We start from the raw sequence: 22,092 nt of genomic DNA on the forward strand, positions 1-22,092 counted from the left end.
TGATAGTTATTCTGACTGACTGACTGGATATCTCAAATGTGTTGTTTCACTGAGGAATGTGAATAAGCTAAGTATTATTACTTCATCACTTTGCCATTTACTAATTTTGTGATACAAGGAAGCTTATTTAATCTCCATGAACCCATTTCAAATTGTCCTGAAAAAGGGGAATAATGATATGTAAGTTAAGAGATAGCTATGAGAAGTAAACAAGATAATCCATATGAATCATTTAGAAATATGCTTAACATGGACCACTCAATTTATGTTAAGTATAATTATCAGTAGTAATGATTCAATGCAGTAAAAACACTGATTAATTTTTACATTATTTCACACCTTTAGGATCCGTAATAGAAGTTGCTCTCTTCATTTTAAATACATAGCTCTTTTGAACCCTTTTGTTGGACACTGATATGCAATTTTGGTAACAGCTGCTTGTACTACTTAGGACAGTGAAGTAGAAAAGAACACTGGTTTTGTCAAATATATCTTATCAGAATATCTCTCATTATAAAAGTAGTATAATTTTTTATGTTACAAAATTGAAGGAACATGAATGTTTTTTAATTAATAGGTGTGGTGCTTATTACTGTGTGTGGGGCAACTTGATGAGAAGCACAACTTAAAAATCATATTAAGAAAACTTGAATATTGAGATGCCAATATGAATGCTGATTCTAACGCACAAATATTTTTAAAATTTGTCTTTTTTTGTTTTTACTCTGTTTCAGTATGTCCAAATAAATTCCCCACTGATTAAGTTCTTTGTTAAAGGAGAAAAACTTTTGAAATTCCCAAGAATATTAACTGACAATAATATATCTTCCCTGAGAGTGTAAGAACTTACTAGTAACTACTTCCTTTGCCTACTATTAGTGTGTCTGATAAAAGGCAAACTGACAAAATATTAATAAAATACAAAGTAACTATGATGAGCCAATAAATGACCAAGGTACTGTTCTGATCTATGTAATAAAAGATGGGAGTGATCTCATTATTAAAACAATTAATTATGACTATAACTTCTAATTGTATGAAGTGTCCAGAAATGTCCAAAACTAAAATGTTCTAACTTAGAAATATGCAGTCAACATAAGTAAAGATTTACTGCATCAAGTTAGCCTTCTCTATTAATTCAGGAAAATTTCTTTTTCTATTGTTATCCAATTTTGAAATGTTTTTATTTGCTAGCAGACACTCTCTATTAAAAAAAAAAAAGTAAAATAGCTGACTACCTTTCAACTGAAACTAAAAGCCTGCTTTAAATTCCTTAGAACACTGGCTAATTATTATCAACTTACAGTAAGGAAGAGTTGGATGAGAAGTCATTCTTCTGACATTATTAATGGCTTTCTTAATCATCTGTTAACAAAGAAAAATCATTCTTCTATAGTTACAATAAAAAGTAGGATTAAAAATATAAAATGTGACAGGTAATACAAATAACATTTATTTATTTATTTTTATGTGATTCCTACTGAATATTGTGGGTGCTAAAAATACTAAATGTAATAACAGAAATTAAATTTAATAGCTCAGCTCTCTCACGTTTAAGTGTACATACATTTTCAGCATCATTGACTAGGCTCTAAGAACAAATTCACCTTGAGAATTTAGTCTTACCTCCTTTCTTGCCAATTCTTTTCTGATCCCATTAATTTTATTGGAAAAATCCTGAATAGTACAAGGTTAAAAAGATAGGCAGAAGCATGTGAAAAAAAACAAAAAAAAGAGGTAAACAGAAAATTGTATAAATTTTTAACTGATAGTGTGGAACTATTCGTCCATTTTTTTAAATTTATCCATTTTTAAATCATGTTGTGAATGATTTAAGTAGCCTGTCAAATAAGAATAAGTGAAATTAAAGAGATAATTTTAATTACTAGAACAATTCCTATTTATACAGCACCATAACTACAATTATATGTTATCCTAAGCTTCATAGTATCAGTCTTGAGTAGATTTTTTTGTGTTGTTCTTGTGGATTTTAAATTGTCCATTAGACTAAAGTCGTGAGTAAATGGGGACTAGGTAGGGAGGAAGAGAGCTGGCAAGCGTAAGTGCTGAAGGACAGAAACACTGAAGGATGGTTATGGTTGTAATTTTACTACAAAACAGCAGAAGTTGGTTATAAAAGTATTCTTTTTTTGTTAGAATTAATAATTCAATAAAGCAACAGAATTAAGGAAATGTTTCATTAATTCTTCACAAAAAAACAAAAACCTGCTGAATGTTACCTCTGTTTAGCAAACTTGATATTGAAATCTCATGTTCCTTTAATTAAAGAAACGCCTAAATATTCATATTCTTTTACTTTTCTTTCTGACTAAAATATCAAAGTAAAACCATAAGCAAAAATACAAAAGCACAGGTTTAATAAAATTTCTAAGAGCATATGCAGAACATATAAAGGAAAGAAATCATAACTTATTTTAGAAGATCCTTATAAAAAAGAACCACCTGATAATACCAATATCTTTTCTTGAGGACAGAGTGGGACCAATTAGACTAATTATCCTAACAAATCACAATGTTCCCCTCCTGAAAAGGGGTTCTACTAAGATGGAGATAGAAAGGAAATCCTATTCTAACAAGAATGACAAAGGTAAATTTCTGTGTTATAATGCTTTGGAGTAAAAACAAGTATTTTCTGAGCACTGACCATATGATAAACGCCATTCTAGTTAGAGATCATCAGTGTCTAAGGCAGTCATAACAATCTCTCACACAGTTTCCATTACAGAGTATGTTAAAAAAGATAAATAGTGAACAGATAATTTCAAAACTGACACAGGCTATTAAAGAAGATAAAATGGGGGATAATAATGACATACAGAGTGACTACAGGTAGAGTGGGGAAGGGCAGATGCCTTCACTAGAGAAGCAAGGGAAATCCCTGGGAACCTGACCTGAGATCTGAATGGTAAAAGAAAAAAAAAAGAACATTTGAAGCAGAATGCAAGGCAAAGGCTCTGACAGGGCAATGAGCTTGATGTTCTCAAGAGACTTCTTGAGTGGCCTCTCAAGGCCACTGTAATTACAGCAAAGCAAATCAGGTACAGAATGAACAGAGATGAGGCTGCAGAGGCTGGCAGGGGTTAGATCACAGAGGACTACAAAGGCCACCTTAAGGACTTGTTTTTTTAAAGTTGTATTGGGAAATCAGAAAGTTTTAAACACCAGAGTGACAACCTAAATGATCCTTTAGAAAAGAGCAACTCTGGCCACTGTATCCAGAACACAGGGAGCAAGTGTGGAAGCAGAGAGACCAGCAAGATACTGTTAAAGGAAGAAGTTCATTGTATTCTCTGAAAGTGGAGTTGGAGAAATTGCCTGTTATTTCTTTTTACATATTTTGTATATTCTCTTTAAGTTTTCCTTTAAAAGAAGATAATATCAGTAGGTTTTAGAAGTGAATTTTAATGTATCTGTCAGTTGGAAAAAATGAACTATAAATGACCAAGACAGTTCACTTGAATAATTCCTAGATTGCTTTTCAAACTCTTCAATACTTCGAACACTCCTACCTGAAATCAGTGAGCTAGGTAGGAGGAATAAAAGACTTTAATATAAGCTCTACCAAAAATCTGAGATAATGACCTAAGTTAAATCACTAGACCCTTCTGGATCTTAAGTTTCATCTGAAAAATGCTAAGTAGGAGTAATTATAACAGCTATCTCAACAGGTATCTCAGAGCATAGTAAGGTTATACGAACAAAAATAAGGTTTTATGAGCAACAGAGGAACTATATTAATATAAAATACTATCAGGTATTATTAAGGATGATTAAACATTTATTAAAATAACTACCCTTACTAATTAGTAAAAAAAAAAAAATTAGTATGTGTGTTGGTGGGGACGGAGAGGCCAAGAATAGAATTCCAAAGAATTCTATAGGAATTAGGAAACTAAAAATAACCACACCACCAGAAAGCCACTGAAAGAATTACTGGTCCTGGGATTCTATGACTCCATGCATCATTAAGTATTAATAAAAGAATCTCATTGAGGGATAAACATGGATGACAACTTAATCAGAGCTCAAGAAGATCCTCTGACAAAATACAAACAAATAACTGTGGCTATGTTCCAATAAAACTTTGCCTATAGATAATGAAATCTGAATTTCATATAATTTTTTTGTGTCACAAAATACCATTCTTCTTTTGACTTTTTTTTCTACCACTGAAAAAAGTCAACACTACTCTCAAGCACGTTTACACAAAAACAGTTTGACTGACAGACTACAGCTTGCTGATACCTGATTTGTACCAATAAGTTTTAAATAATTAAATAGAGCTCTTAAAATACAGCTCTATTTTAAATTATTTTTTAAAATAATTTTTATCTTTTTCATATGAAAATACATATCATTCTTCATAATCTAAATTTATAATTTTCAGCAAGTATGACTTACTAAAAAGTTGAGGATTTTTAAAAAATATGTTTAAATCACCCTTTAACTATTAAACTAGAGGGGGGAAAAGGGACAGTTAAACACAGTATTTTTACTTTGTGTGGGGGATTTGTTTTTGTTTTTGAAGTAAGCTCCATGCCCAGCATGGAACTCAATGCGGGACCTGAACTCACACCCTGCAATCAAGTCGGACACTCAGCTGACTGAACCATCCAGACACCCCTATCCACAGTATGTTGAACTCTACATACCACAGATGCTCCTCTGCCAGTCTGTGTACTGCCAAGCCAAGGCATGTTGATTGGAGTGCCGGGATTGCTATGTGTATATGGGGTTGTACCCTGCACAGCTGTTAAATCATCACGAGCATGTATAACCAAGAAATCTTCTGATCTACAAAAGAACATCAACCGGAAGGAGAGCAACCCATTAGTTCTTCATTTCTTCCTTTATTCCTGAAAGCTCTAATATATGCTTTTGTATTTCCTTCTAAAATTTTCTTCAGCTCTTAACTCCTAACTCGGAAATAGTACTTCATCAATGGGAACAATTGCAGAATCTCTCACATTACTCTCTTCTAACCCTCAGTTCCTTTCTTTAAAGTGCCTGCCACCCCTTTTCCATTCTGTATCATATCAGTATCCACTATACTCACAATCTAGGAATACTCCTCTAAAAATCTTTTGGAAGTTATAGTTCTGTGGATATCATTTAACACAATGTTAATGAATTAAAAACAAAGTATAAAAGTACCCTTTGGTTTCCATTTCAGCATCATCATCTACCCAAGTATAGATTTGTGTAGCTAGAATTCCAGAAACATCCAGTTCTTGAACATCATGGCTTGATGCAATTGCTATGCAGTTTCTATTTGCCTGAAAAACAAATCATATCATAATTTTTAAATAAAAAAGCACAACATGTATATGGGCCACTTCTAAAAATGGAAACTACAAAATAGCCCATAGAAACTTTAGGATGCAGAAAAGACAGCATTATCACAAACGAATACTTAGAATTAATTTTATTTTATTTTATTTTTTTTTTTAAAGATTTTATTTATTTATTTGACAGAGAGAGATCACAAGTAGACAGAGAGGCAGGCAGAGAGAGAGAGAGGGAAGCAGGCTCCCTGCTGAGCAGAGAGCCCGATGCGGGACTCGATCCCAGGACTCTGAGATCATGACCTGAGCCAAAGGCAGTGGCTTAACCCACTGAGCCACCCAGGTGCCCCTTAGAATTAATTTTAATAATTAAATCTTGAGTGTAATAACTATCCGCTTGAGCTTGGAGATATGTTTATGTTCTAAGAACTGAAGAGCATCTAACACAAAGCCTCCTCTAAATGGTAAAGCATGTACCACTTTATTTCTTCTCCCAGCACTCTCTCTCGGGTCTGCTAGTGTGGTACAATCTCCCTAAGGTTTACACAGTTCTGAAATGTGGAGGGAGGTGCTGGATAGAAGCTCTAGAAGGTAGAGAGAGATAAGGAACATCAAACTAAAGAAATAAAAGTACATTATTCAAATAAGATAGTATCGCTTTCACCTAAAGCTTTTCAGGCTTAAACAAGAAAAACAGAATTTGGGAAAGGAATATGTGAAAGATATAGGGGTAGACAGAAAAAGAGTGGGGAAAGTTTGTCAGAATAAATGATAAATTAAAAGATGGATACTGTAGGGACACCTGAGTGGTACAGCCGTTAAGTATCTGACCCTTGGTTTGAGCTCAAGTTGTGATCTCAGGGTCATGAGACAGAAGTTCAGTGCAGAGTGTGCTGATCTCTCTCTCTCTCTCTCTTTCTCTCTCTGGCTCAGTTGGTTAAGTGTCTGCCTTAGGCTCAGGTCATGACCCCAGAATCCCAGGATCAAGCCCCTCATTGGGCTTCCTGCTGAGTGGTCTGCTTCTCCCTTTGCCCTTCACCTTGCTTGTGCTCTCTCGCTAATACATAAATAAAATCTTTGGGGAAAAAAAAGGTTCTCTCTTTCCTTCACTCTCTCCCCCTCCCCCACGTTCTCTCTCTATCCTTCTTTAAACTAAATAAATAAATATTAATTTAAAGAGTTGGTCAGATTAAATGATACAAAATTTTAAACATCTATGAACTGAAAAGAGAAAATAAAAATGTTGACAGCAAAGAGAAAATAGGATTAACATTTCCATTATGTAAAATGCTAATACAAAAACAAAAGGAAAAAATGAATACCGAGACATAAATGGAAAAAGGATGTAATGAGACTGCTTAGAGATAATTCTCCAGAGGTCTCTCTGTTTCTGCATGTCTGGTGAGTGACTTACTGACTGCTGTTGGTTCTGCAGAATGGCTATAAGCCTATAGCATCTCCCTCCAGATCAAAGGGCAGGTACCCTTAATGTACATTAGAGAAAATTAAGGTTCCCTTAACTCAGTGTTCCTTTCGTATAATACAACCTACTCTGTGTGCAGTTATCATTTGGCCCCCTCCCCGCCACTTGTGGTAATATTAACACAGGGAACTACAGCATAAATGCTGATATTCTGGATAATGCTTCTGTTATTAGTAATAAATCTTAGACCTTTCACAGTTCTTAACACAGATAACTCACAACTAAATAAATGGAAAAAAGTTCAATCTCATCAGCATTTTAAAATAATGGAATTTAAAGCAAAAGGTATTATTTCTCATCTATAAACTTAAGCTGTAAAATGATAATCTGGAGAAATAAAAACTAAACAGGTACACTCTTCTTGCACAGTGAACAAGAGATTTTATATAATATGTGGATGACTGTTTATTACTAATTACTTATATATATCCAAAAAAAAAAAAAGAAAAAGAAGTGAGCTTGTTTTATAGCACAGAATATTTAACATCATATTTTTTTCAAGGGAAGGAAGATAGCTGTTGGGTGCAGACAATAGCTTTCTATTTGTATTGACATATATTATACCATATATTGCACAGATGCTATAACATGAGAACTGTCTGGTTAAGGGGCTCATTCCAAACCTGCCTGTCTTCAACAGAACTAGTAACTATTCAGGGGTGTGTATGAGAGGGAAATGAGACAAAGGATATAGGGAAAGATGAGGGCAGAAGGATAGAGGAACTGTCTAGGAGAAATGAAAGGAAAGAAAGATATTTCATAGGAAGATGGAGAACCAACTGGTGAAATGATTCTGAATGCATAATGCCGTAGGGTATTTATTAAAATAATACTCAAAAATTATTTTAAAGTTAGGAATATGTGAAAAAGGAGATATACATAATTATGTATAGGGGTGTATTTGTGTGTGTATGCAAATAAAACTGTGCAGCAAGGCATTTAGGGAAGAAGGAGAAAGTGATTAAAGTAAATTCTTTATTAAAGATTTATTTATTTATTTATTTATTTGACAGAGAGAGAGAGAGATCACAAGGAGGCAGAGAGGCAGGCAGAGAGAGAGGGGGACACAGGCTCCCTGCTGAGCACAGAGCCCGATGTGGGGCTCGATCCCTTTTTTTAAGGAGCTCACAGACAGCTTTAAGGAACATGTTATGTAGAAGACTAAGGAATATAAAGAAGAAACTAGATACACAGCTAATGTAGCTATAAGTCAATGGGTGAGAATTGCTGTAAGTCATGTAAAAACTTGAATTTGATCTAATATTAACAACCACATTCAACATATTCATAGAAGGAAAATAAAAAACTTTTTTTTAGATTAAATGCTTTAATGTGTTGTAGAAATTCTAAAGGCTATTGCATATATAAATATTTGATATTTCTTTCTGTGTAGTAATAAAACATTACTTTATCTGCTACATATCCAATAAATTTAATTATCAAACAATATAATCATTTTATAAAATAAAGGAACTTACTCAGATTGAAATTTAGGCAGTGAGAATTAGCTTTGGGAAAGAGAATTACTAATACTGAATAAGCTGACATAATAGTAGACCTTCTTCAACAATGAATACTTAATAATCAAAGAATAAAAAGTCTATGCACTTACTTTATTAACAGCAAAGGCAGTAATGATATCAGATTCCTTGTGAATTATTCTTGCTTTACCTCCAGGATATCCCAAGTCTGCTTCTATCTAAATGGAAGGAAAGAAAATATAAAAATATAGTGATTTTAGTCATAGAAAAAAAAAACAGTATATCCCAATTTGTCATTTAATACTTGCATTAATTATTTCAAGAAACTTTTTAGACATTTCCTAGCCAAAGGTACTGTTTTATATGTTAATTATCCCTAAAACAAAACTAATTTGACCAGGGAAATTTAAATTTTTTTCCAGCTTGGCTTCCCATATATAAAAAGACAGTTTATACAATATACAACTTCATTAATTATGTTCCCAATAAATTAACACAAATGAATTAACTTTAAAGGATCAAGACATTCTAATTATTAAAAAAAAGTTTTGTTTGCCCTATATCTTAGTATTATAATCCTTGGATAATATTTTATAAATATAAGAACGTCAAAAGGTAAATATTTTTAGGTTTTGCATACCAAAGAGGATCACTGTTGCTATTAGTCTTTTTTTTGTTAAACAACCTTTTAAAAATATAAGGACCATTCTTATTTCACTGCCTATACAAGAAAAGTCAAATATGGCCAGCTGAATATAGTTTACAGACTCCTAGTCTAAAACAACTTTTATTTTATAAAAACAAAAAAACAAAGAAGAAAAACAACCTGGAACCCTGAAAGGCATAGTAATTTACCCAAGTCAGTAGTCATTTTAATAGATGAATAAACAACAACTCGATATTCTTTAGTTGAGGGAAATATATCAACCTTCTGCTTACCCCAGAGAAGGTATATGCAAGGCCTTTGAACACAGAAGAGAATACTGTATAAAACTAATATTTACTAAAAATAAACAGGTAAAAGGAGGAGACAATTATTAACAGTTAGAAATGTTAATAGGATATTGCTTCATCTTATTTTACTGCCTAACCTTCAATCTTTAAAATGAATTAGTATAAAATAGTTCACAACACATTTTGAAGTACAGAAGTTATTAATTTGACAAAAATTTAACAAAATTGAGGCATCTGGCTAGCTAAGTCAGTAGAGCATGCAGCTCGTGATCTCAGGGTTGGGATTTCGAGCTCTAATTTGGATATAAAGATTACTTAAAAATAAATTCTTAAAAAAAAAAAAGAATATAACAAATACAATTCCTGCAAAGTTTAGATAAAAACATCACCAATGCTTGCCCATTGTTTGACCAACAAAAGTGAGTTAGCACTATTTTTAAAAATGGCAAATAAGAAGGCTGTTGAATGGCAAAGTTGAGTCTTAAAAGATAACCAAACCCAGGTGCCTGGGTGGCTCAGTGGGTTAAAGCCAGCGGGGAGCCTGCTTCCCTTCCCCCTCTCTGCCTGCCTTTCTGCCTACCTGGGATCTCTGTCTGTCAAAAAAAAAAAAAAAAAAAAGTTAATCAAACCCAAATAATCTTACATACAAACAAAACTCACGGTCACTGGATATAAAGATGTCAAATATATTCTAATCTAAAATATAGTCTGGGTGGCTCAGTGGGCTAAAGCCTCTGCCTTCAGCTCAGGTCATGATCCCAGGGTCCTGGGATTAGGGCTCTCTGCTCAGCAGGCAGCCTGCCCCTCCCCCACGCCTCTCTCCTTACTTGTGATCTCTGTCAAGTAAATAAATAAAATCTTTAAAAAACAATCTGATAACAAACATAAAACAATTTCAGTGCTTGGCAAACAGGGTCAACTTCTTTTCTGAGGAAAATCTTACCTCTGGCTACAAGAGCCTCATCAAATGTACATAATGTCAAATTCTGTAATTTTATGACAAAACCCCAACTTAATTATCTGCCTAGTATCTAAAGCATACTAAATGTCCACTACTGGATTTTGAAAAAATGGAAAGAAAGACAAATGATATTTGCAGGCCACAGAGGAATATGTTATTTGCTGGTAATGGGTAGGTGAGGGGGAAAATATTCATTTTACCTGCAGAGCTTTTTCAAACTTTACATTTATGGGAAAGAAAGCTCGAATAAGCATAAACTTAAAAATCTTCTTCATTGTGAAAATACATTCTTGTCCTCTCATTACTTAGATTTAATAAAACTTTAGTTCGTAATACTGTGGCCCCAAGATCACCTGTGTGATAATCAAAGAGGGGAGGGGAAAAGAATGTTTAGCATCTCAAAAGCTTATGCATATTTAATTTTTAAAAAAATTTTACCTATTTATTTGACAGAGATCACAAGTAGGCAGAGATAGAGGGGGGTGGGGGAAGCAGGCTCCCTGTGGAGCAGAGCCAGAGGGGGTGCGGGCTTGATTCTAGGACCCTAGGATCTTCAGCTGGGAGCTGAAGGCCTAAGGCAGAGGCTTAACCCACTGAGCCACCCAGGAGCCCCTGCATATTTAATTTTGAGAACAATAGCAAGTAGTAGGAAATGACCTTGGAGACCAGGCAGGATTCAGCATGCAAAGGGCCTTAAAAGCCGTAATAAAGAGTTCAAATTTTATTTTAAAGCTAGGAAGCCACTGCAGGGTTTAGATAATTCTGGATGTTGTGAGGCAAAGTATACAGAATGTGAGAATGGCTGCCAGATCAGTTAAGAGGCTACTTCAGCAGCTGGAGTGAGAGGTAAAGGGGGATTTGATTAGGGTAGTAGCAATGGTGGTCGTGATTGGAATCACGATTCAATCAAGTGGTTGGAATTAGGATAAATTTTGCTAATGGACTGAAATTACAGTAAAAGCTAAAAGAGAAAAAGCAAGGATAACTTCTAGATTTCAGACCTGATAACTGGGTGAGTGAAGGTACCATTTAATGAGACACAAGTGAAGAAAAAGTGGGGATTTGGATTAAGATTAGGAGAAGAAAGAAAATTCTGTGTTCAGACGTTCAGGGCAAGGTAGCTCTTAGATTAATAAGGCAAGTCCAGAGTTCAGGAAGTGATTTAAGAGTTATAACTTAAGAGCTAGCTGTGGATGGTATTTAAACCATGAGATAACATGAGGAGAAAGTAAAGACGGAGAAGAGAAAAGCTTAGAGAACTAAGTCCTGAGACACCCAACGTTTCCAAGAAAGGAAAAAGATAAGCCAATTCAAGATGGAAGTAATGACAGAATAAATCCATATTACAAGAAACAGTCTGACAGAAGAGGAAACATTCTCCAACTATGAATATTTAATCATTAAATATGTTGTTACAGAAACTAAGTGAACCAAGTTTCAAAAAGGCAGCTTCAGTCAACAATACCAAAGGATACTGAAAAACTGAATTAAAGGGAAACAGAACTGACTACTGAATTGAGCATCCTGGAAGTCAAGGGTAAGTGACTTTGACCAGTAAAATCTCAGTGCAGTGGGCTGGAGATAACAGGTAACTACATTAGAGAGGCATGTGACATTGGTGAATAGTCCATTGGGGAAGATTCACAGGGCATTCAACTGAATTGATAATGTTTTCTTCCTTAAACTGGGTGGTTCCTCCACAGGGTATCTGCAACATTACTCTTAAGTCTTCTCTGATGATTTTTAAAGATTGTATTCCTTTATTTGGCAGAGAGACATCATAAGTAGGCATAGAGACAGGCAGACAGAGGTGGGGAAGGAGGCTCCCTGCCGAGCAGAGAGCCCCATGTCGGGCTCGATCCCGGACCTTGAGCCGAAGGCAGAGGCTTAACCCACTGAGCCACCCAGGCGCCCTGATGATTTTTATAGTGAATTCTATAAATGGATTTTCCTAGATGGGGGATTACAGAAATGGGAGAGTAGCAAGATTCAAAGCTAGGTTTTTTGGTTTTCATCTGAAAATAAGACAAAATATATTTGTTTATGCTAAGAATAATCTAAGAGAAAGATAACTATCAGGGTAGAGGAAGAGAAGATAACTACTGAAGCAAAGTCCTTGGGTAGATAAAGAGGAGATAGGATCAATGTATAAATGGAAAATCTGGTCTTGGACAAAAAGTGACAGCCTATGTACTGTTAGAAAAGGCAGAACAAAGTATCTGCATATAGAGCAGAAGTTAGATTTGGGGATGAGAAGATTAGTCTAAATCTCCTGCACTTATTTTGATGGCAAAATAAAGTCACCAGTGGCAAACAGCAAGGAATACTGGAAGTTTAAGGAAAGAGGGAAAAAGTGGGGAGAATGGAAAAGAGAACAAGAAAACAAATTTACTACAGAGTCATTAAGTTTGGTTGTCAGGTGTTTAGTTTGGGATTTGTGGCTGTAAATTTCAATGCAAGCCTCTGGGGTTTGTGCTTTTTTTTTACCCATGTTCAGCTATTTGGGTGAATATGTCACCAGCTAGACTCCAAGACCTTACCTTTATGGCCCACTTGCTTACACTCCCCCACCTCTGTCCCACATTTTTTCTTCAGCTCTTCTTTCCCCCTTATCTCTTAAGTCAAGCCAAGGGAAAGCAGAACTGCCCCTCCAGCAATAGTGCCTACCTTGACAAGACCTCCAGCTCGCCCAGGCCACCCAGACCAGTGTGATCTCAACTCCCCACTTCTGCCTGAAGAGATGGACCACAGAGTTACCTCTAGGATGGGGATGATGGGATGACTACCTTTACCCCATTTCCTTATCCCATTTAGTACTAAACCTCAGCCCAAGGAGGAGCACATGCCTCATCTGCCTAACATACAACATGTGTATGGGCAGGTTTCCTTAAGGTGCACAAGTGACCTTACGCCCATTTCTACACAGGATGACCAGACTTCCCCACCTAAACATGCATTCTAATTCTAAATAAAAGGAACCCATCCACCCTTGCTCAGGGAGGCACAGCTTTGGAAGCCTTTACTCACGATCTCCTTATCTGCTGCAAATTGATTTTTCTCTATGCCATAACTCAACCGGGAGTGTGTGACTCACTGAGGATGGAACTCAACTTTGGTTCAGTTACAATGGCACAGAGTAGACAAAAAGCTACATGTAAACAGGTTTGGGAATATTCAAGGCAGAGAGAGAAGAGCATAAAAGGGTTGAGGGTTTCTATAAAGGACTGATCATAATGATGGATCATGAAATCTAAGGTAGGCAAGGAAGTGGAAACACAATATGGTCAGCTAAAAAAAGAGAACTTGCATGTGCTAGGAATATAATTTGCTAAAGGCCATACCATATAAAATCATAGTAAAAAAAAAAACCACCGTGAATATGCTCTTAATGAAAAAGTTAATGTAAACTTTATAATGTAAGGTTCCAGGCCATGCTTTAAAATTTGATTGGGCTGGATATGTGAGGAAACAAGAATCTAAATACTAGTGCTAAAAGAGATTTTAAGAGATTATGCAGATCAAAAAGTAGACACAGAATTACCATAGATTCCAGCAATTTCATTTCTGGGTATATAACTAAAAGAAAAGCAGAGACTTGAACAGGTACGTATATATCAATGTTCACAGGAGCATTAGTCAAAACAGTCAAAAGAAGCAAAGAACCCAAATGTCCATTGACAGAGGAATGGCTATACAGTTTATGCGACGTATACAGAATGGAATACCAGTTGGGCTTAAAAACAAAGGAGATTCTGATACATACTACATACTACATACTACATACATACTAAAAAATAGTAACCTAAGTGAAAGCAGCCAGTCACAGAATGACAGATACTGTATGATTCCATTCATACAGATACCCAGGGCAGGAAAATTCACAGAGACAGAGAGACAGATCTGGCTGGTGGGCCAGGTGAGGTGGGAGGAGAAAATGGAGAGCTACTGTCTAATGGGGACAGTGGTTCAGTATGGGAAAATGAAAAAGCTCTGGAGATGGGCAGTGTTGAGGGCTACACAACAATAGGAATGAACTAATGGCACACAACGGTATGCTCAGAAGAATTAAATGGTAAAGTTTATATGTATATTTTACCACAATTCAAAAAAAAAGAAATTTTATACAGGACCTGATCTAAATAATGTTCAGGTTCCACAGAACTTCCTTTAAGAACTGAAGAAGAGAGGACCACAACAAAGTAAATCCAGGACTTTACTACTATTTAAATTAGAGCAGCCAGCATGTTTAAAACTATCAACCCTAATTTTATACATTAAATAAAGAAGGCTTCAAGGATGTAAGGAGCTCAAGGTCCCATAATAGATCTACAGAAAAGCTGACCTGAAACTCTAGGTCTCATTGGTGATTTTCAGCTACTATCACCTTCTACAATGTGAAGGTGAACATTATAAATTACTTCAGCACTACTCTAATGATATAATAAAACAAAACATAAAGTAAAAGGAGATCTAAAGAGTATCAAAGGAATATTGCAAGGAAATCGGACGCTTGCAAGTGAACATAAAAGAACACCAATACTCGAAATATTAGGAAATAAAAATATTCAGGAAGTAATTTTGTTTTCAAAACTAGCAGAAAAATGAAAGTTGACATCACCATAGATTTTACTGTGTATTAAAAAATAGGGGACTACTATGAATAACATTATACCTATAAATTTGACACTTGAAGCAGATAAATTCCTTTGTTTTTAAATTTTTATTTATTATTTATTTTAGAGACGGACAGAGTGGGGAGGGGCAGAGGGAGGGAGAATCCCAAGCAAGTTCCATGCCCACCACAGAGGCTGACTACGGGTTTGATCTCAGGACCCTGAGATCACGACCTGAGATGAAATCAAGAGTTGGACATTTAACCAACTGAGTCACCTATGCACCCAGACAAACAAATTTCTTTAAAGACATGGACTACTAATGCTCACTCAAGAAGAAATAAGTAACAGATATAGACTTACCCTATATCTGTTAAAGAAACTGAATTTGTGGATATAAAAGACCAGATAGTTTCTCTGGTGAATTACACCAAACACTTAAGTAAGAAATAATACTAATTCTACACAAATTTTTCTAAAAATTGAAGAGAATATTTCCCAACTCATCTTGTGACTCCAGGTTTAGTTTAAAACCAAAAAAGAGGGGCGCCTGGGTGGCTCAGTGGGTTAAAGCCTCTGCCTTCGGCTCAGGTCATGATCTCAGGGTCCTGGGATGGAGCCCCGCATCCGGCCTCTCTGCTCAGCAGAGAGCCTGCTCCCCTCTCTCTCTACCCGCCTCTCTGCCTACTTATGATCTCTGTCTGTCAAATAAAATAAAATCTTAAAAAAAAAAAACAAAAAAAACCCCCAAACCAAAAAAGAACTCCAAGACATTAAGAAAACCATTAACTAATATTCCTCATTAACATAAATGCAAAAGTTCTTAACAGAATTTTTGAAAGATTTATCTTTAAAAAACAACCAAACACACACATCATGACCAAAGGAAGCTTGGTCAGAGAATGAAAGGTGGGTTTAATATAAACTAATCCATCATCCTATTTAGCCATATTTAACAAACTAAAATAAGAACCACATGAAGACCTCAATAGTAGCAAAAAACAAAAACAAAAACAAAAAAACCACCAACCTAAAAAGCAAACAAACAAAAAACCCCACAAAAAACAAAAACATGTGACAAAATCCAACATCTATTACTGATTAAAATCTTTCAACAACTAGGAACAGAAAATCTTCCTCAACCTTATAAAGGATATCTAAAACAATCCTAGAGAAAACAGCATACTTAATGATCAGCAACAAAATAAAAATGTCTGCTTTTACCACTTCTGTTCAATAATGGACTGGAAGTTCTATTCAGTACAGTAAGACAGTGGGAGATCAGTATAATGATAAATAAATCAATGGTCCAAAACAAAATCCATGATACATTTATGTCATTTTTTTTTTTTTTTTTAAGGGAGGAAAAGGCAATTTAGTGGAAGAAAAGATAATCTTTTCAGAACACAGTGGTGAATAACGAATACACAGATTAAAAAAAAAAATTAAGGGCAATCCATACTTTGTGCCATATAAAAAAAAGACTCAAAAAATTTTTGGTAGGATTTAAACAATGCCTTTGTGTTGTGATTTCTTTGTAGGGCAGAACATTGGATTTCTTTTTCATTGGAAAGTTGCAGTAATGGAAGTAATCTTCACCAATTATAAAACTCAAACTAGAGCAAAGCAGGAGAAAATCTTTGTGACTTTAAGCCAAAGCCTTCTTAGATATGACACCAAAAAAAGGATGTCCATACACAGAACAGATTTTGATGAGGTCCATTGTGTCCATTAAAAACTTCTGTTTAAAACAAATTGTAAAGGGAGTAAGACACGCAATAGAGTAGGAGAAAATATTGGCCAATCAGCTATGACTTATATTTAGAATAGAAAAAACAACTGTTACAATTCTATTAAGAAAACAACCCAATTAAAGACACATTTGAAAAGATACTTCAACCAAAAAGTCCTACAAATGATAAACAAGCACAGGAGAAGATGCACAATGCAAATTAAAACCACTACACACCTACTGGAATGGCTAAAATAAAAAGGTTGAGCATGCCAGGTAGTGGTGAGGAGGTAAAGCAACTCAGATTTCATGCACTGCTGCTGGGGGTGGGGTGGGGGTGGTAAAATGGTACCAGCACCTTGGAAAATACTTGAGCAGTTTCTTAAAAAGTTAACCACACACCTACAATGTAATCTGCCCTTCCAGTCCTAAGCATTTGCACAAGACAAATGAAAGCCTATGCCCACACACAGAGACTTGCATATGACGATTCTGAACATTCTTAATTTGAAATAGTTCTGAAATGGGAAGAGCTCAAGTGTTCACCAACAGGTACAAAAATAAATTATGGTACAGCAATTCAATGAATACACTTCAGCAATAAAAAGCAATGCATTACTGAAATACCCAATATGGAGGAATCTCAATTATGCTAGGGGGAAAAAAGACATTGTGTGTAATTCCATTTACATAAAATTCTAGAAAATGCAAACTAATCTATAACATGAGGAAGCAGACTTGTAGCTACCTGTAGAGAAAGAGGGCAGAAGTAGGAGGAAAGGAGGAGGAGGGAGATTAAAGTTTTGGAGGTGATGACTCTATTTTTTTTCTTGATTGTGGTTATGGCTTAGTGTATACATATGCCAAGATCAAACTACACTTTAATAAATTTGTGCAGGTGTTTTAACTCAGGTATACCTAATAAACCTGTTTAAAACAATTCTGTTTTATTTAAACATTATTTAACAATGATGTTAACACACCAAACAGAATGACTACCTTTTAAAGTAGTGTGATTACTACAGAAATACCACATACTGATTATTAACATCTTATAAATAGTGTGAAAAAAAAATCCTTGGATGAGAATTCATGATAATGTACAGACTAGTAATTAATGATTACTTAGGCAAGAACTTACTGTTAAATGATTAAAAGTTTCAACTATACTCTTTTTAAAATGCCCAAAGGTCAGTAGACATTTCCAAAGTATGAAATGCATAAATTTATTTTGCCAAAATTTGAGTTATAATGTACACTTGACAGCTAATTAGTCCTTTTTATTACTTGCATAGAATTATTTTTCCTATTTTTACCAAAAGATTTTCTTAGAGAAAGAATTAACAGTGGGAATTAGTAGCCTTAAAAAAATATCTTTTGAGAAAATTTTCCCCTAAAAATTACTTTGTTGAGAGGGACTTAAAATCAGAGTAAGAAACACACGAGTTAAATACCAACTTAATAAAAGTCATACTTGAATGTATGATCATGGGACATGTGGGAGGTACTTCATGATTATACAAATTCCTACAATTTTTGCTCTTGATCTCAAGTATTATGAGACATTATTATATACAAGGCAATGTGCTACATGCTATTCCTATCAGAAAAATAAATGTTACATAAGAGTATTTGATACATTTTAAGGAATTAACATCACAGGAGAGAACGTTAACTTCAAAAGTGACACTTGTAGAAATAGAACAGTACCACTATAATTCTATAATGGCTATTATAATTACATTTTATTAAGAACTTCAGCTGTATTTACTCAGAAAAATCTGTAGCCAAAACAGGTTACATTCAACTCCCTTTAAAATTGCATTCTCTTATTAACAAAACAAATAATTTTTATGATTGCATATTTGTTGAAACCAAAGAAGAGTAATCTGAGGGAACAACAATTTAACTACGTTGGAGACAAAGTCCAGTTCAAAACTAAAATGCAAACAGTTCGTTTTTCTTGTTAAAGAATGCAATTTCTAATTTCAGTTGAATGATATTTTGTACCTTATTCATGTTTGGCTCCTCCATCATAGAATTTTTGATGGTTTCACAGTTGTCCTCTAATGACTTCATCAAGAAAGAATAACCACATGACAAAGAGTAAAGACGAGATATAACATGCAAAATACTGGGGTATTTTTTTAAATTATATTTTTGACCGAATTTACTAGAAAACAATACTGGACTGAGTTATTACCTTTTAAATATCATACATCTTAAAAGAAGCATGTATGGGGGGCTGGAGAAAATTTAATGCCTCAAAACTCATTAACCACTACCATAAATTTTATTTCACTTCGAAAGAAATTTTAACCGACTTAACTGATTTTGAAATGCTGACATTAAAGCAACATTGAGCCCACAGTTCTAATGTTAAAAATTTCAAAGCTACTGGTGCCACAGTACTCTAACCTGATAATTAAAGTCAACTTGTTCTTCTTCATACACTCTACTATGCCTTGCCTCCATCATGGTATCTCACTCCTCAAGAAAACCTCCTGATTAGAACATTTAGAATTCAAGGTTTCTAATTCTTTCTCTTTATTTAGCCAGAAATAGTCAATAAATTGCTTGAAGGCACACATCCTTCTTAAAAGGGGATATTAGCATTTGTTAAAGAAGTGATTCAAGACCTTTAGTTCTCAGAAAATGAAAGAAAAAAGAAATATTAAGTAGGGAACAAAGATGATAGCTGTCAAGTATTTTTTTCTGGTTGGAAATTATTTAGATATAGTCTATCTGCAGCTATCTACATTTAATTTCAAAATAAATATAAACTGGAAAGACCTTCTATTTTAAAAATATAGTATATAAAAAGAAAAGATCTGAGGATATACCAGGATTTTAAATTTTAACATCAGATGGAGAAAATTTCATTTTCAAGCATGTAAGGAATAAAGAAACAAACAGCAGCAGTCTCAGAATCCTCCCATCCAAAACCCTGGGCCTGTTTGGCATCTATTTACTAAACACCTGAAAAGTCACAGTGACTTGGACTCAAGCTACTTAAATACAATTATCGTTTTACAAAAAAAGAGATGGAAGGTAATTCTGTTAATAACAAAAATAAGCTAGTCAACTGTAAAGATTAAATAATATTATATTAATTCTATGAAGTTAATATTCTTTTTAATTCTACCCAATCTATGATTCCCCATATAAATTTTTCATTTTCATATTCCCTTTATCAAAATATCACTATTTTTAAGAATATCACCATCAAGAATAAAACAATAAAAAATGAAAATAAAATTTAAGAAAGAATAAAGTGGTAATAACTAATTTCTAGTAACTACCATTAATCATGCCAGGTTTTAAGTAAGTTAGATTTACTGGTCAAAACATAGCAGATTAAGGGGTATTTCACTTATTTTGCAGATAAAAAACCTAAAATTTAGCTTACTCATAATTATAAAGCTTTTAGTCTAACATCCATAAGCATGTTTTTGATTAAAATAGTAGCACAAAAATAACTTCAAAATTTTCTCAACGTATCATAAAACTCCTAAGAAAACTAATAATAAAACAGCAAAGGGATCAAAAGGTGTACTTATACTTATTTACCTGTTCTCCTTCCTTATGCATTTTGGCTTATGCTACTCTTTTCCTTAGTGATACTATTCCCTGATTTAGCTAGAAAATCTAGTGGTATAATAGCTTCTTGTTTTGTTTGACAGCTATTTAATTTCCCAGATATAATGATTATATCAGCAGTAGAGAAATGTTTTTATTTTTACACCTATATTAATCAAATACGGCCATGTTTAAAAAAAATATTTTGTAGTTGAAATTATGCCAACTTTCATATTCATATTATAAGCTACATCAAAAAAAACAAAGAAATAACAGAGTAAACATACTTTTTATACAGAATAATGTGGCAGGGTTTTATAAATTATTGTGAGAATGCTTTAACTTCTGATACATTATTTGAGGCAAGGATATATTTAAAATAAAATAAGGAACATTACCTTATCAGTAAATACACCTAATTAATTAGTTTCTGATCCAGTACATTTTAAATTTTATTTATCCCCAAATTTTCTTGAACTGTTTAATGGTAATTCATATATGCAATACTTAAGATATATCTTATATAAGGTAAAATAAAAATACTTCATTTGTATTGTATCTATTTTATCTATTGATGACTTAGTTTTCAATGTCACACTAAGGTACACAGAAGTTTTCTAAGTTAGCCAAAAATTATGTCTATTTCCTGGCTTGGCTAATTCAAATATATAATCTGGCAAAAACTAAGTAATAGTGCATGCAGTGGCCTCTTATAAAACAGTTTTTAAACCAAGAGGCAATGAAATCTATGTAATTTTCCCTTGTATTCATTAAGATTATATGACATCTTGCTTTTTGCTAACTTGTCTTTAAAGAAACCATTCTGATGCACAGAACTTGTTGAGTCACTAAGTTGAAAGTGAAACTAACATATGTCCACTATAATGAAAAAATTAAAAAAAAAAAAAAAAAAGAACGAAGTTAGCAAAAAGAAGCCATTCCATTCCCTTATTCCTCCAAGTGAAATACCTTCTTGTTTTCCCTCCCACTTCCAAACCATACAAAGCTTGCTTTAAGTCAGTTCAACTCTTCTCAAATGTGATCCACAGACCAGCTGCTGGTCTTGAACCTCTTTGTTACTAGTCCATGAGGACGTAAGGAATTACTACCATCACCAAGTCCACTACTGAGTTTGGCCAGTATTTTTAAATAGCAATATTGACCCCAAAAAAGAAGTAATATGTTAATTTACATTCAGGTGCAAGTTCCCCATATCATCCAAATGGAACTTTTTAAAGCAATGAACTAAATGAGAAAAATAATCATTAAATGATAATACCATAATATAATCAACTACAGTAAACTTAAAAATTGTGTTTACAAAATTTCATTAAGAAGGATAATCAGCAAAAAAATAAATTAAAAAAAAGAAGGATAATCAAAAGAATAGAAAGAAAATGTACATATTTGAAATGTTCAAATGTCTACCAACCTAGTTTCAGTTAAACTTGTAAGATAAACTTCTTTTAGTTATCATACAAAAATCATGGGGAATTTCTACTTTGTCTCCCAAACAGGCACTCATGACAACTCAAAACACAGCAAACAAGATGTAGAATCTTCACACAAACAGTATCTTTTTGGGGGGGGGGGGGGGGGGGGGGGTTCCAAATACATCTGAATTAGTTCCTTTAAATTAACTTGATTTGGGAAAATACTGACCCCCTCTTTCTCCTTTTCAATCACTTTTTCTATTTACTAACTGCATAATAAATGTTTATGATATAAAAGTGAGCTTTTTAAAAGTCTGTAAAATGCAACTTCTTTTTTTATGGTTACATAAGAAAAAAGACTTCATTAATACTAGAGTAAAAAGGTTTTAACTTATACAGACCTCATTTAGACATCTTTTCTTTGTGAATATATTTCTGATAAAGGTTTCCTGAATTTCTTCCTGCTTCACCAAGTACTGCCATAGTCTCTTCACGGACAGTGCCAGATGGTGTTTGGATCTACAGGGACAGGATACTTAATTATACACTT

General features: G+C 34.0%; 1 protein-coding gene across 4 annotated transcripts in view; it reads right to left on the reverse strand.

Moving 5' to 3' along the window:
- DMXL1 (Dmx like 1) overlaps window positions 1-22,092 on the reverse strand; it is a 127,522-nt gene that overhangs the window by 17,404 nt on the left and 88,026 nt on the right. For 2 of the 4 annotated variants that reach the window (XM_045069337.1, XM_045069335.1), the window contains 6 exons: window positions 21,944-22,061; window positions 18,541-18,603; window positions 8,402-8,488; window positions 5,176-5,297; window positions 4,674-4,815; window positions 1,305-1,365 (listed from right to left, as the gene is read on the reverse strand). In XM_045069337.1, coding sequence (XP_044925272.1) covers window positions 1,305-1,365; window positions 4,674-4,815; window positions 5,176-5,297; window positions 8,402-8,488; window positions 18,541-18,603; window positions 21,944-22,061 — 593 coding nt within the window. Of the gene's footprint in view, window positions 1-1,304; window positions 1,366-1,454; window positions 1,678-4,673; window positions 4,816-5,175; window positions 5,298-8,401; window positions 8,489-18,540; window positions 18,604-21,943; window positions 22,062-22,092 lie in introns of those variants that run through there. The other 2 variants (XM_045069338.1, XM_045069336.1) reach the window with 2 other exon arrangements.

Source organism: Mustela putorius, unplaced genomic scaffold, assembly GCF_011764305.1.
Source record: "Mustela putorius furo isolate JIRA1106 unplaced genomic scaffold, ASM1176430v1.1 tig00003923_pilon_pilon_pilon, whole genome shotgun sequence".
Taxonomy (NCBI): Eukaryota; Metazoa; Chordata; class Mammalia; order Carnivora; family Mustelidae; genus Mustela; species Mustela putorius.